This window comes from Capra hircus, chromosome 9 (genome assembly GCF_001704415.2).
Source record: "Capra hircus breed San Clemente chromosome 9, ASM170441v1, whole genome shotgun sequence".
Taxonomy (NCBI): Eukaryota; Metazoa; Chordata; class Mammalia; order Artiodactyla; family Bovidae; genus Capra; species Capra hircus.
Window position 1 is genome coordinate 83,976,973 of NC_030816.1, and position 15,586 is coordinate 83,992,558.

The 15,586-nt window shown below is 46.8% G+C and overlaps 1 protein-coding gene across 4 annotated transcripts in view; it reads left to right on the plus strand.

The window, feature by feature from the left end:
- MAP3K4 (mitogen-activated protein kinase kinase kinase 4) overlaps positions 1-15,586 on the plus strand; it is a 146,565-nt gene that overhangs the window by 35,816 nt on the left and 95,163 nt on the right. The window contains exon 1 of one of the 4 annotated variants that reach the window (XM_018053442.1): positions 5,184-5,320. The exons of the other annotated variants lie outside the window; for them this stretch is intronic. Coding sequence (XP_017908931.1) covers positions 5,199-5,320 — 122 coding nt within the window. The 5' untranslated portion in view covers positions 5,184-5,198. Of the gene's footprint in view, positions 1-5,183; positions 5,321-15,586 lie in introns of those variants that run through there. 4 annotated transcript variants of the gene reach the window in all.

A 15,586-nucleotide genomic window follows, 5' to 3' on the forward strand; every position in this document is an offset into this window, starting at 1 on the left:
GTTGGTGGGGACGACAGAGGATGAAATGGTTGGATGGCGTCACTGACTTGATGGACGTGAGTTTGGGCAACCTCTGGGAGTTGGTGATGGACAGGGAAGCCTGGTGTGCTGCAGTCCATGGGATCCCAAAGAGTGGGACAAGACTGAGCGACTGAACTGAACTGATGTCGGTTCAGACTTCATCATAGTGGTAGCGTGTGTCAGAGCGGGGCCTGAAACTAGTGGTGAGCAAAGTTCACAGTTCTGTAGCTTAACCTAAATTGGACCTTTGGTAGAGCTTTAATAGGGGCTTTTGCAGCTCACTTTAAAGTAAAGAAACTTAATAAGGGTTCTGTGAATTTAGTCTTGAGGACAGAGTGAGACACGATTCTCTGAAGATTTTATTGTCTTTGTTTTTAAGAACATGGCTAAAGGCATGAGATCAGCTATGTGCTAAACAATTTAGAAACAAAAAGCTAACGATGATTAAAGTTCATTAATGTTAAAGAAAGCCTACTTCCTGAAGGCAACAGTATTTCCTGAGTCTCTCCAATGTTTGGGGCACCAAAGAAAGCCTTGGTGCCCTCCCTCCAGGACTGTTCCAGTGGGGGTCAGGGGTCAGTGGTGGATGACAGAAAGGGTCTGTCCTGAAGGAGTGGACACTCCAGCAGGAAAGGAGGGCTGAGGGCTGTGAGGGTCTGGGTATGGACAGAAAATCATGCACTTTAATTGAACATGTAGTACAAATTAAGTAAGGCTCACACAAGTGAAGCCTTAACCTAATCAGCTAAATGTAAATTTGTTTGGTTCCTGCTGAAATAGTACCCTCAGGCTCCAGCAGCAAAGAAAAAAAAAAAAAAGAAATCAATAGAGAAAAGGAGAGGGTCTGTTTGACTATATAAGATGTAAAACTTTTGTCTTCCAAGAAAGATTCTGGCTTGGAAGATTATAAAGGAAAATTAGGAAAACTAGAGTTACAGAATGCTGGGCAATACTTTTCCAAGCTTCCTTCTACACACTGGCCTTGAATTAGTGTGAAAATACTAGCTTTTATGAAGATAAAGTCAGTTTACTCCCTTGGAACACATATTTTTAAATCACCATTTGGATGGATGCTGATTCTCAGCCTGTAGGAAGGCCCTCGTCTCATTCCTGCCCTAGGGAGAGCATGTCACCAGGGCAGAGGTAGCCTCCTAAGAAGAAATGCTGGAAGGGGACGACTGGAAAGGGCTGGGCAGGTGAAAGGGTGATGGAACGGGATCTCTGTTTGCACAATCTGAGTAGAAGGACCACATCTCGAGCATTTGAAGAACTCAAAAGGGTCCAGCAAGGACTTTATTGTGACAGCAATGAGATGTCAATAAAATGACTCTGATAAGATAGGGCTTCCCTGGTGGCTCAGATGGCAAAGAACTTGTCTGCAAATGCAAGAGACTCGGGTTCGACCCCTGGTCGGGGAGATCTGCTGGAGAAGGAAATGGCAACCTGCCTCTGTATCCTTGCCTAGGAAATCCCATGGACAGAGGAGCCTGGCAGGCCACAGTTCATGCGGATGCAAAGAGTCGGATGCGACTTGGTGATTAAACAATGACAAAGAGCGATGTGCTTAGATTGAGATTCAGAGAGGTTTTGGTGGCTGCAGTGTGAGAACAGATGGGTTGGGGAGTGAGCACGCTGACACTGGGAGGGCTGTCATGGTTATCTAGGGGAGATGCCTTCGCTGAGCTAGTGAGGCTGGAGGGAAGTGAATGGATTCCAGAGGGAGGAGGGGAGGGTGTGATGGGACCGGACCCATGAGTCAGGGGCTGCGTGGGTGCTGGTTCAGCTGCTGACCAGGAGAAGGGTGCTGCAGATCATCAAGCTAGAGAGAGAGCCCAGGCAAGGAGCGGGGGTGAGGCTGCAGTGGGGAAGGAGACGAACTCAGATTCTGAAATCTGGAACCCTGAACAGCAGAAATGAAGTGACACAGGATGGGAAGAGAACACAAGGAACACCAAGGGCTGATCAGTTCAGTCGTGTCCGACTCTTTGCGACCCCATGGACTGCAGCGCACCAGGCCTCCCTGTCCATCGCCAACTCCCAGAGTTTACTCAAACTCATGTCCATCGAGTTGGTGATGCCATCCAACCATCTCATCCTCTGTCTTCCCCTTCTCCTCCCTCCTTCAATCTTTCCCAGCATCAGGGTCTTTTCAAATGAGTCAGCGCTTCACATCAAGTATTGGAGTTTCAGCTTCAGCATCAGTCCTGCCAGTGAACACCCAGGACTGATTTCCCTTAGTCATGTCCAGCTCTTTGTGACCCCATGGACTGCAGCACGTCAGGCCTCCCTGTTCATCACCAACTCCCGGAGTTCACTCAAACTCCGGTCCATGGAGTCGGTGATGCCATCCAACCATCTCAAGGGCTGATACAGGATACAAAATGAACTTGAAGAAAAAATACACAGCACTTAAACTGAACACGCAGTACATTAGTTCACTTTGATTCCTACATACCTCCCATGATAAGTGTAAATTTGTTTGATGTCTGCTAAAAGAGTACCCTCAAGTGGAAACTATATCGAATATTATAGATTTACAAGCTGGGAGACCCGAGGACAGGCCTCAGGCTGACTGTCTTCAGGAATTATTTGTGAACCATGACTGATGCAAAATATTAAAATACCTTTAAAAAAATATTTATTGTTCGGCTGCACCAAATAAGCAGCTGTAGCCTGCAGCACGCAGGATCTTTAGTTGCAGCACGCGGGCTCTGTTTCTCTGACCAGGGATCGAACCTGAATCCCCTGCACCGGGAGCACAGAGTCTTAACCACTGGACCAACAGGGAAGCCCCTCAAAATATTAAAATACTTCAAAGGTTCATTAGTGAGAATGCAGTGATTTGGTCATATCACTATTTCAAAAGAAAATCTGAAATTCAGTAAGAATGTATCACAGAGCCCACGTGCTGCAACTAAAGATCCTGCGTGCTGCAGGCTACAGCTGCTTATTTGGTGCAGCCGAACAGTAAGTATTTTTTAAAAGATATTTTAATATTTTGCATCAGTCATGGTTCACAAATAATTCCTGAAGACAGTCAGCCTGAGGCCTGTCCTCGGGTCTCCCAGCTTGTAATACCAAGTCATTGTATTCAGACCCATCTGTGTAAAACAACATTGTCCCCTTCAAGCTCCTCCCAGTTTACTTTTCTCCATGCCAGTTATCACTGATATGCTAAGTATTTACTTATTTTTTTTTTCTGTCTCTTGTTCCCATCCCCTTACTCAACTAGGAAGTGAACTCTACCAGGAAGACTTTGTTTTGCTTACCACTATACCCCCAGCATCTAGCTTAGTTCCTGGTACACATGCATTTAATAAGTACTTATTGAATGAATGGTGTTGAATAAATACAATGAATTTCAATTTGGAAATTCAGCACTATCAGGTCATAGAAAAATAGACTATCTTAATAGAGAACATTAATAATTTTAAAATTAAAATTATTAAAAAGCAGAGACATCACTTTGCCGACATAAGTCCGTATAGTCAAAGCTATGGTTTTTCCAAAGCTATGGTCCAACTCTCGAGTGCCAAAGAACTGATGCTTTTGAACTGTTTTAGAGAAGACTCTTGAGAATCCCTTGGACTGCGAGATCAAACCAGTCAGTCCTAAAGGAAATCAACCCAGAATATTCATTGTAAGGCCTGAGGCTGAAGCTGAAGCTCCAATACTTTGGCCACCAGATGCAAAGAGCCAGCTCACTGGAAAAGACCCTGATGCTGGGAAAAACTGAGGGCAGGAGGAGAAGGGGACGACAGAGGATGAGATGGTTGGATGGCATCACCAACTCAATAGATATGGGTTTGAGCAAACTCTGGGAGATGGTGAAGGACAGAGGAGCCTGGCGTGCTGCAGCCCTTGGGGTCACAAAGTCAGACACGACTTAGTGACTGAACAACGACAAAACAGAGGATATAGACTGAAAAAGTTAAACTGCAGAGAAATTTCTGTGAAGTACTGTACACAATAGCTAATTTCACATATACATGTGAAATTCACGAATATGTATATACAATATAATGAACTTTTGAATGTGATACAGCTAACTGGCCTTTAATTATATCTAAAATTTTTCATCTTGGCCACTCTTCTCACCAACGTTTAATCAGTAAGTGTATCTTACATAGTCAAGCTCCTCCGAACGAGCTTCTGAACACCAGCGCAATTTGAATGAATAGACATGTACTTAATTTTCAATGATGCTTTTTTTAAGTCTGAACTTCACCTTTAGGGACATTTATTTTGTCAAGCCTTGCAACTTAAAACCGTGAACCCTGACATGCTCTGTGAGTAAAAGATGCGGTGGAATTTCAACAGTTGACTTTGACTCTGAAATAATCGTTGGAACATCTCTTTCTCCCTCGGTGTAGGAGCACTGCAACTCGAGTGTCTGCAAGACCCATACTCCCTTCTTGTGATCCTGCGGTCAGGAGGTTAGATAAGCATTCTTTCCCGCCCTGTAGAGAGCGGGGCGACATGAAGGTTCTGCGTTTCCAGAGTCTTACTTGTGCTGAAGACGGCGCTTTCAAAAGCATAGCGCTCCCCTAGACCGCTCCCAGGACCCCCAAAGCACGGGCGCCCGCCCATGAATGACCAGCGTTGCATCCATCCATCCCTGTCTCTGGACGACGGCCTGTCCGTTTGGCTACGATCGCCTTGCTGAAGTTTACAAAGCGCTGGAAGGTCTAGAACCGCCTCCTCGCCGAGGCCGCGCCGCCCTCCGCAGGGTGCACGCCCAACGCTGACCGACCACCTGGGCGCACCGGCGCTCAGCGCCAGCCGCACACTGTCCAGCTGCGCGAAGCCAGACGGCGGTGCCGCGACCCCGACCGGCCCACCCGCGCCCGCAGCCCTGCCCCGGGCTCCCGCCCTCTCGCCCTCCCGCGCCGCCGCCGCGCCCGCCGCCGGAGGAAGCGTGTCCCGCGCCGCCCGCCGCCCGGGGAAGCGTGTCCCGCGCCGCCCGCCGCCCGCGGAAGCGTGTCCCTCGCCGACCGCCGTAGCCCGGCGCTGGCCGTCCGCCGTCTCCAAGATGGCCGCGGCGCGAGCGGCTCCTGCGGCGGGCTAGCGCGGCGGGGGCGGAGCCGAGCCCCTCCCGCACCCCCGGGGCGCCCCGGGCCCCCCGCGCCCGCCTGCCGCTTGCTGCCCGCCGCGGCCATGCGGGGCCCCGCGCACGGATGAGAGAAGCCGCCGCCGCGCCGGTGCCGCCGCCCGCCTGCGCCGTCACCTCAGCCGCCATGGAGGAGCCGCCGCCGCCTCCGCCGCCAGAGCCCGAGCCCGAGCGCTGCCGGGCGGCGAGGTGAGCGCGGCGGGCCCGGCGCCCAGAGCGGGGCGCGCCCTGGCCCGAGGGGGCGTGGGGTGTCGGGGTGTTTTTTAGGGGGTGCTCCGCTTCCCGCCAGGTGCTGCAGGAGCATCCAAGGGGCCGCCGGCGCGCAGCCCGGGGCGGTACCCCGGGCGGCCGAGTCGCGCGGCCGGGGCGCCGCGGGGTCCGCGGGAGCGCCCAGCCCGCCGGCCTCGCTGTGGCTTCCCATGCTCGCGGGGGGCGCCCTGGGAGACCCCCACCCCCTGCCCCGCGCTGCAGCCGCGACCCTCGTCTCCAGCGAAAACGCTGCCTCCCCTGCGCCCTTCTCCGAGGCAGGGTGGACGCGAAGCATATACACGCTGCTCGTGTCCCTTCTCCTGCCGTCCGTTTTTGTCCACCGCTCTCCCCCCCCCATCCCCGAGGGTGCCTGCTGAGAAACTGCATTTAAAGCTCTGCAAACAGGTTGCTTTCTTTTTCCGAGGGTACCCCCCCGCCTTTCCCGGCGGTCGGTAGGAGCCCGGTGCAGACGGTTGCTCGCACGTGCATATCAAGTAAAGGACCGATTTGTGCACAACTTGGCCCCCCCCCCCACCACCACCCCTGCGGGAAAGCTCTAAGATGGAACTTTGGTACCCAAAGCGTGCATGTGGCGTTCGGTTCCCCTAGAGACTGTTCCGCAATGATTATGCCGTTTTAGAAACGCACCATAACCCTGGAGCACTCCGCTCCTCTTGCGTGCCTCTGTTTGTCTATTCAAATGCCCTCTTACCCCCTGTCCTCTGCATCGCCCCGTATAAACTTGCAGACTGCTGCCCCCTGTCCCCGTAAGGAAAATAACTTCCACATCTGCTCCTGCATCTTAACTGTCTTGCTGTGTAGTTGCAGGAATAAGGGAGTTAAGTGTCCTTTTTCCTCCTTAAAGAAGTTTTAAAAGTTGGTAGCTGTAGTTTGAACCGAATACAGGAACCACATTCGTGCCTGTTACGACCCAGTCGGCCCAGACAGATTTGTTTTTTAATAAGCTGTGAAAAAAGTCGTTCTTCATCTTCCTTCATTCCAAACTCCTGAGATCCTCTGGTGAACTTTTAGGAAACAGCTTCTCTAAGTCATGGTACGTGGTGCAGTGAGAATTCGTTTTGGTCCTTTGGAATGTAGCTAACATTTTTAGAGCTTTTGTCAGGAAGTTTGTGCATTTGTTAGTAGAGTCATTCTCGATTATTTTGACCCCTGTAAGGTTCTCTTTAAAAATAATGATAGTGAGCACTTATCCCTTAAAACGTGCCGTTTATTTTGCTTATGTTAACTGTTTAATCCTGACCAACAGCATTATAGGTATGTCCTATTGCTGTCTCTTTTCAAGATGAGGAAACTGAGGCACAGTGTTAATTGTTTTATCCAGGCTTTCACAGCTAGTGCTGAGCTCAGGTCTGGCTGCACTTTCCCTGTGTCTGATCCCCATAAAAAGGAGATGTGATTTCATGATACAAATGAGCAGATCAGAAGCTGTAAGTCTGTACAGCTGTACTCTGGGAAAAAATGGATGTGAGCATTCTTAGGTAAAAGTAAAAGGAACAGAGAGAATTGAAAGTGCGCTGTTAAAAATGACTTTCGCTGATGATGAAAAGAAACCTTGCGTTTTCAGCCAGGTCTCTGTCTCTGTTATAGTAGAAATAGGTCAGGATAGTGGGCTTCATCCAACTTCAAGTGAGCAGCAGTGCACGGAACAAGCAGATCTTAGAAATATTTTTCTTAGCAACATCGCAGTTCATTTTACAATAGCAAGTCTGTAGAACATTGCTTGACAGAGCTGTTATTTGCTCTTCTGTGCATCCTCACTGTTACCACCGCCTCTTCACTGTGCAGAGCTGACCTCTGACCAGTTGACTGTACGTCATTAGAAGAAGATGTTTCAGGGCTTCTGCAGTTGTGTGTTTGAATCTCTGCTGTTTGTGTTTTTAACCATTTCAGAGAAGCTTGGTGTGCATTTTCAAATAACGCTGGATGCCACACTTGGCCCACACTGGGGACCAGTATCGTGCCTTGTGCTACTAGGTTAACTGGTTTGGGGGCAGACCAGAGTGAAGCTCCCCGTCTGCCATCTTTGTTCACGTCCTTCATGGCGGTGTGTCATTGATCAGGAAGGCTGATCTAATGCACAGGTCTCTGGTGGAAAGCAGGCCTGCACATGTTGGCCAGGGCTGCAGGGAGGCAGGTGCCAGCCCAGCACATCTGCTCAGCGGCTGCTGACGTGAGAGTTATGCAATGACCGGGGAACACAAGACAGGTTGAGAGGGGCACTTAGAGTCTCACTGCCTGTTGTCATTCATGGATGCCTCTTGTCCTTGTTTTTGATAAATAATTCATGATAAGGATAGAGCAGTTGTTATTGGTAGTGATTAAACTTAGGAATAAATAAGCATTTCTTAACAATTTCTTTTTTAAGCTTCTGGGTCAGTTGTAGGAGGATCCCGAAACTATCAGGAGAGCTATTAAAACTGATCTGGAACAGTTTACTTTTGTGATTTCTTGAATCGGCACTTTAAAAAGCACCGATCTTAGCTACTAAAAGCTGATTGGAGACTGCCTATCTTCTGTAAGCTTTCATAAAAATATGTTAAAAATAGCCCCATTGTTCTTGTTTATTGACTGTGTAAAGTACAGGTTACTTCAAATAACTTTTTGAAACCAGTGACTTTATTATTTACTGTAATATAGTTCTTACAAGTTTATTTGAAGAAAATAGGTCGCGCTGCTAAAAAAGAAGTTCTTGGCTATCCTGTTGCTCCTAGGTGATTTGACCCCTGTCTCTCTACCTCACTGTGCCCTTGCAGCCTGCTTGTCTCAGTCCTGACATGGGATGTCCCTCCCTATGTATTCTCCCTGGTGGAACCCACCTTGTTTAGCTGCAGGCTCTCCGGGCCACATCAGTGATGGGCTTGGCGTGAGACCCTTAAGGGGGCGCTAACCACCGACCGGGGTGGCTTTGGGCAGAGAAGCAGTGACCACAAGCAGTTAACAAAGGGCTCCAGGGATGCAGACGCTCCCCCTTCATGTTCTAAAATGGGGACGGCTGTCTCTCAGGAAGGGCTTTGTGGTTCCCTTTAATTGTTATCTTGTCAGAAGTCGCTTCTGCTTCATTCATCTGTGTTCTCTGGGTGTCTTGTGAATCTAGTTAGCCCTGCTGAAATGCCGGGATATAAAGCCTTGGTTGCTTACTGGATGCATTTGCCTTAATAACTTCCTGTTACTTCATAATTCCTCATTCCTCAGAGATTATCCTTTTTCACTCATAGCAGTCTGTTGTTCAGCCTTCTCGTTTGACCAGGTGGTTTGTATTCTTTCTAAAGACACTTTGATGCCACCAGCGGGTAGGCCATTGGAAATGATTTCTTTAAGGAGTGGAGGAGATGTTAGAAAGGGAGTTTGGCCAGGGACTGCTGTGGGTCTTTATGTTTTTGTTTTTTTTTTTAATTATTTTATTTTTGGCTGTGCTGGGTCTTCGTCACTGCATGTTGGGCTTTCTCTAGTGCTTGGCCTTCTCATTGTGGTGGCTTCTCTCATTGTGAAGCACAGACTCTAGGCTCTCGGGCTTTAGCAGTTGCAGCTCCCGGGTTCTAGAGCTCGGGCTCAGAACTTGCGGTGCATAGGCTTAGTTGCCCCAAGTCATGTGGAATCTTCCCAGATCAGGGGTTGAACCCATGTTCCCTGCATTGCAGGGCAGATTCTTAAACCACTGGACCACCGGGGAAGTCCCTGCTGTGGGTCTTTAAAAGGTGGCATTCCCTGGCAGGATAAGATAAGCAAGGTCCAGGCATGGAGCTTCAGCTCGCACTTGGCTTCTTCTGTGGCTGGTGGGTCAGTGTACCCTCTTGCCAAAGTAGAGTTGAGATTGATTGGTCAGCGTGATGTCAGCAAGGGAGATTAGTGGAATGATCTTAGACTGATGTTGGCTTGCACCCCTGTTGGGCATACCCCCTGCTCCCAGGATGAGAGGCGTGTGACAGAGTCTTACCATCAGGCTTTCGTTTCCCTAGACTTCACACGCGCTGCTTATTTCCCCCCATCGGTCACTTGTAATTCAGTCACTGAGTTGTGTCCGACCCTGCGATGCCATGGACTGCAGCACGCCAGGCTCCTCTGTGCTCCACTGTCTCCTGGAGTTTGCTAAACTCATGTCCATTGAGTCGGTGATGCTATCCGACCATCTCATCCTCTGTCGTCCCCTTCTCCTCCTGCCTTCAATCTTTCCCAGCATCAGGGTCTTTTCCAGTGAGTCGGCTCTTCACATCAGGTGGCCAAAGTATTGGAGATTCAGCATCAGCATCAGTCCTTCCAATGAATATTCAGGGTTGATTTCCTTTAGAATTGACTGGTTTGATCTCATTGCAGTCCAGGGGACTCATTGATCACTAACTTCCCTCAGTTGGTTAAGTTATAGTGTGTTTATTTTTAACCTTTAATCTTCCTTTAATTAGATCATGACAAACCTTGCTTTTCCTGCTTTACTTTGAGGTATATTGTATCCTTGTCCCTTAAAGACAGCGGTTTTAAAAAACCGTCAGTGGTAGATTTTTGCTAATGGTAAGCCTCAGAGGATCACCTACCTTCTCCACCCCCCCCATAATCCACTCCTCTGACACCGCCCCCCCCCCCAAAGAGTCCTTTGGCTGGTTTCTGAAAAGGTGTGGCAAAGATGTTGGTGATTGTTGGTGCTTTCCTAAAATGCTTTTTGTCTCTTGTGAGTGTTGTGTTCAAAAAAGATCATGATGGCATGTGGTTTTTCTGGATTTAAGTCATAAAATTAAATGTAAAAAACTTAGACCCACATAAAAAAATTCTGTGTAGCTATTACCAAAAAACCATGCTTTTAAGGTGTATTCAGTGAGATGGGCAAATGCTTGTGATCTAATTCCTCCTAGATAAGTCTACACACCAGTGGGACCTGTTGTTAAAAAGATTCCCTGGGCACTTCTGGTTTATCCATAGCCACCGCTGTGCTCGCTGAGAGGGCAGAGCACACAGCCCCATACGCGGGGTGTGGCAGCCAGCCCGTGAGGTGTCTGCTCGGGTCACACGCATTGCCCCGCCAGCTCGGCCTGTCCGCCCTGTCTGGCCTCCCCGTGTGGCCGCCCCTCTCGTGACCCCGTGGCAGAGACGGAGCTGCCCTTGTTCTCCACTTGCCTGGCTGTAGGGGTGGCACTTGAGGAGGGCGAGGCCCCTGGAGCTCTTTCTTAGGATCTTTCAGATGGGAGCCGGAGGACAGAAAAGTGCTTTATAGTAACTGAAACGTATCCTGTGCAGTCCTGAGCCTAGAGGTAGCTCCCTGGGACTCTAGTCACCATCTCACAGAGAGAAGCAGTGTGGTTTCAGACAGTAACCAAGAGAAGTCATTGGCCGCTGTCCGCTTCTGCTACATTCATTCCCATTTTTCTCGACTCAACATGTGAAATAATAAATCCCTTTATTTTTGTTTAAACTGTTAATAATTTGAATTAAAACCCTTATACTTAGTGTGATCCTATTAAAGCAAAAAAGTGTGTATGTGTTTAGAAAATAGGTCGAAGGGATACATGCTACTTTTTTCTAAAATTTTTCATAAGGAATGTTTCATGCTTTTATTTTACAATAAAAAGAAAACCTAACCTATTGTACATTTAGAATTTTAAGTCTCTCTACTTTGCATTGTCCCTAAAATTGAAATTGATGAGATTCTATTTGCTATACAAAGGGAGTGCTGTTGCCAGACTTTAAATTAATTTAAATTTTCTTTTTAAGAATTTTGAATATATGAAGTATCTGAGCTGACTGTACCCAGTTGATTTTCTTTAAGTACTAATGGCATAGGCAGTATGAAAATTTGTTTTTGACCTCTAAGATCATTTGGTGTATTTTGCAGACATTGATAGACTTAGTAGTCTCATGGATCATGTGGATGCCAAATGTTTATAAGGTAGCAGGGAAAGCTATTAAGGATATATTAGGCATTCTTTTAAAAGCATTTTATAAGTGGAGTTCATTTCAGCATAATTTCAGAAGAACTAAGCCTTCTGTGGAAAAAAGTGGCTACTAACCTTTGTTTTCAGTGGAACTTTTTTTTTTTTTTCCTTTTTGTATATGAGCAGGCTATTTGAGGATACTGCTGAACTGTAGAATGTTCTGAACAGGGCTTATTAGAGGACAGCTAGTTTAGAGATGTAAAATTAACAAATTGTCAACCTTTTTAGTCTTTCAGAAATATTTTGGAAGAAAATTGAATACATGCCTTAATTTTTATTGTACCATTAAACATTCTGAAGTCTTTTTATGTGGGAACATAAAAACGTAGGTGTAACTTGGTTTTCTCCGCAAGTGGTTGGAGTCAGTGTTTTGAATGTTTAGTGTTTAGCTCTTACTCCAGTGTGGAACTGAGCACTTAGTGTTTTTTTGCAAGTCTTACAGATGGTGGGACTCTTAGTGTGCGTTTAGTCTCGCTTTGCATTGCTTGTAGACTTTCAGGAGGTTAGAGCCAGAAGGGAGCTTGGGGATCATCTGGGCGGCGCCCCTTGTGTTAGAGGTGGGAAAGCCAGCCCGGAGAGGCTGCGGCTTCCCCGAGGTCTCCGGCTCTTGCTCCCCTTTCCTTCTGTGCTCCCTTTCAGGTCCAAAGCTCAAGGTGCTGTTCAGCTCAGACCTGCACACCAAACACAGTGGAATACCGTGTTTTCTGGATTAACTGGGCTTTACAGGATGGAACAGTGATGAAGGATTTTTAGGGAAAAAAAGCAAAAAAAAAAAAAAAAGAAAGAAAGAAACAACCCTACCCTGAAATCTCCCCCAAACTCACTGTACACAATTTTTTTTACCCCATGAAACTTTCCTTCAGTCTTTCAGGCGCCCAGAATAAAGAGCAGCCAGTGCTCAGGCCTTTTTAGAGATCTCGTTCTTCTTTCCAGTACTCGTCTTTAGGCCAAGGCGGCGGTAAGATTGTAATTTCTGTCTTGGGGTGGTGATACTGAAATCCTGGCTGCAGTTGTGACCTGTAGGAGGAAATATATTTTACAACAGCGTGTGGATGCTGTGTAACTGAAATAAAAATTTATGGAACAGCTCTTGGCCTTATACAATATACTCCAGTAACTCTTGTTTTTGTTCTCTTCTGTTAAAAAAGACTGTTCATCATGACTCATTAAATTGATTTTATCATCCACAAGTGGGTTGTGACTCTCACTTTGAAAAGCATGGCTCCACCGAAATTAAGGGAAGATGCTGTTATACCTTGTCCCTTGAGATTGAGTCAGGAGAACAGCACAGTGTTTGCCCATAAATGATCTAAAGGCATTTTGAAGAAGCCAGGTATGATTAGGATCTGGCTGTTTTCTTCCTTGAAAACAGTGTTGTTTCCCACGGGCAAGAATAAGAATGCATCTTAATCTTTGTCTCCCAAGGTCGTTCTCTTGGTTGGTTATCCTTAAACATAAGACTTGTAAAGATGAGTTTAAAATTTAGTATAAATTTTGGAGTAATACTGGGATTGGAATATATGAATACTTTAGATAATTTGTTCATTTTTCTCTGAAACACTAATATTTATTTATTTTCCAATGGAGTAGTCTTCAAGGAAAGGTAAAAAAGAAACTCATTCTCTCCTGGTGTGTGTGTGTGCGTGTGTGCGTGCGTGCGTGCGTGCGTGTGTGTGTGTGTGTTAAGGTACAGCAGTTTTCACTGCAGTGAAGCATATTCTCTCCTGGTGTGTGTGTGCGTGTGTGTGCGTGTGTGTGCGTGTGTTAGGGTACAGCAGTTTTCACTGCAGTGAAGCATATTCTCTCCTGGTGTGTGTGTGTGTGCGTGTGTGTGCGTGTGTGTGTGTGTGCGTGCGTGTGTTAGGGTACAGCAGTTTTCACTGCAGTGAAGCATATTCTCTCCTGGTGTGTGTGTGTGCGTGTGTGCGTGCGCGTGTGCGCGCGTTAGGGTACAGCAGTTTTCACTGCAGTAAAGCATATTTTTAAGGAAATGATGACCTGGGGTGTTATCTCTACCCAGTTAAGCCTTCCTCCTGCTCCTGGTCTTCTCTGAGGCATCGCTCACCTCAGGGTCAGGCTTTCCTTGACCTTGTACCCTTTCACCAGCGCCTGTGTGCCTGCCCAGGCCTGTCCGACTCTTTGTGACCCTTTGAAGCATAGCCTGCTGGACTCCTCTGTCTCTTTGAGATTTTCCAGGCAAGAAAGCTGGAGTGGGTTGCCATTTCTTTCGCCAGGGGATCTTCCCAACCCAGGGATTGAACCCAGGTCTCCTGTGTCTCCTGCATTGCAGACAGGATTCTTGACCTCTTGAGGCATTGGTTAGATCAAGTCCTTCTGTTAAAAGTCTTCCTGGTCTCCGTGATTTTCCACCACAGTCTAGTGTCTCAGCATCGGTGATTATCCGTTTGTGTGAATGTGTTTTTATTGTCTGTCGGCCTCAGTAGACATCAGACTCCAGAAGGGCAGAGGCATGGTGGTTTGGCTCACTCTCGGGTCCCAGTTCCTGGCGTAGTGTCATAATGAACAGTGGCCCCTCTTTTCGGGTGGAGGAGGGTGTGGCTATAGTGGGGAGAGCACATGGGTGTTGGTACTAGAGTGAGTGCGTGTTAGTCTAGACAGACAGGCTTTGAATCTTACCTTCTGAGTACCAGCCTGTTAAATACTGGGGAATTATTTAACTTCTTTCTGACTCAGTTTCCTTATTTGAAAAGCAGATAATAATAGCACCTACTTCCTAGGTTGTTACTAAATTAGATGAGCCAATCACCTTTTACAAAAAGAACCCAGTAATTTTTAGCTATCATTATTACATTTCTTTTCTTCTTTTAATTTTTTTCTTTTAAAGTGGTAAGGGGGGGAAGTCCATTGTAATTAATTTTCATAAAAGGCCATCAAGTATGCTTCGAGTCTACATACATTTTAAAACAGTTGGAATAATCTTTATCCAAGAAACATTTGTTTTTCTGTGTCTGTGGAAGTCATAAACGAGGATTTGGGGACCCGGCTTTTCAAAATTCCCTCCTTTGCTTCAGCTATAATTATTTTGCATTTCATTCCCAAAGGTATTTAGAATTCTGACCCAAGGATCATAAATCACTCTACTAAAATCAGAAGTGTAATACTGTAGGTTGAATGACTCCTTTAGGTCGTTAGGTATAGCTCAGTCTTTTTTCTCTAGAACTTCTTTTTAGTTTTTTGGTTTAACTTGACATGTCTTTACGACTTAGGTTAGTACTGTTTTCATTTTTTAAAATGTTGTGCATTATGTTTAAAAGTATTGCTTTCCAGATTGGTCTAGCTGTTATTGCCTTAGAAAAGTGAGTGAGATTACTTTTCTTAATCAGTTAGAAATCTCTGATTATAAAAGCAACACATGTCAATTGTAGAAAAGTCTAAGAGTATAAAGAAGAAAATAGTCATAATCCTACTGTCTAAAAATAGTCACCGTTAACATTTTGGGCTATTTCTTTCCTGGGCTTCATGTCTTATCTGTGTGTGTGTGTGAGAGGGAGAGAGAGATTTATACATATAAGTTTATACGTGTGAGTTCTTCCTCCATACAGTGTATCTTGGCGTGCTTAGTTGCTTAGGTGTGTATGACTCTCTGTGACCCTGTGGACTGTATGTAGCCCACCAGGCTCCTCTGTCCATGGGATCCTCCAGGCAAGAATACTGGAGTGGGTCGCCCTTCCCTTTTCCAGGGGATCTTCCCAGCCCAGGGGTCAAACCCAGGTCTCCTGGATGGCAGGTAGATTCTTTACCATCTGAGCCACCATTAGTAGCTAGCATATCATGAACACTTTCCCATGTTGTAAACTATTTAATGACAAACACTATTCCTTATTTATCAGTATGCTGTAATTTAATTGCTTTTGAATTACTTTCTCAACAGTTCTGTCAGTCCTGACTCAACCCACTGGTATGATCTCAGAGTGATTTAAACAGGCCATCGGGAGCCTGTCCCTGAAAGTACATGGGAGAGTCCTCCTCAGGCCCAAAGGTGGCCCTTCTTGGCAGGAGACAGGCACCATGGCCTGGAGCTGATGCCCTGCTCTCGAGGAAGCAGCTCAGTGAAAGAAGCCCCTCTCTGTGGGTGATGGAAAACTTAAGAGAAGGACGCGGCGATCCTTACTACAGGGAGCTTGGCGTGGTCTTGGTCTGCCAGGGGCAACCCCTGTTGCTGCCGCCTGACTCCCCTCAAGGGTTCCGGCATGGCTCTGTTCCCGGAAGTGCTTGTGACCTCAGTTAATCTAACCAGTCTCTTGTC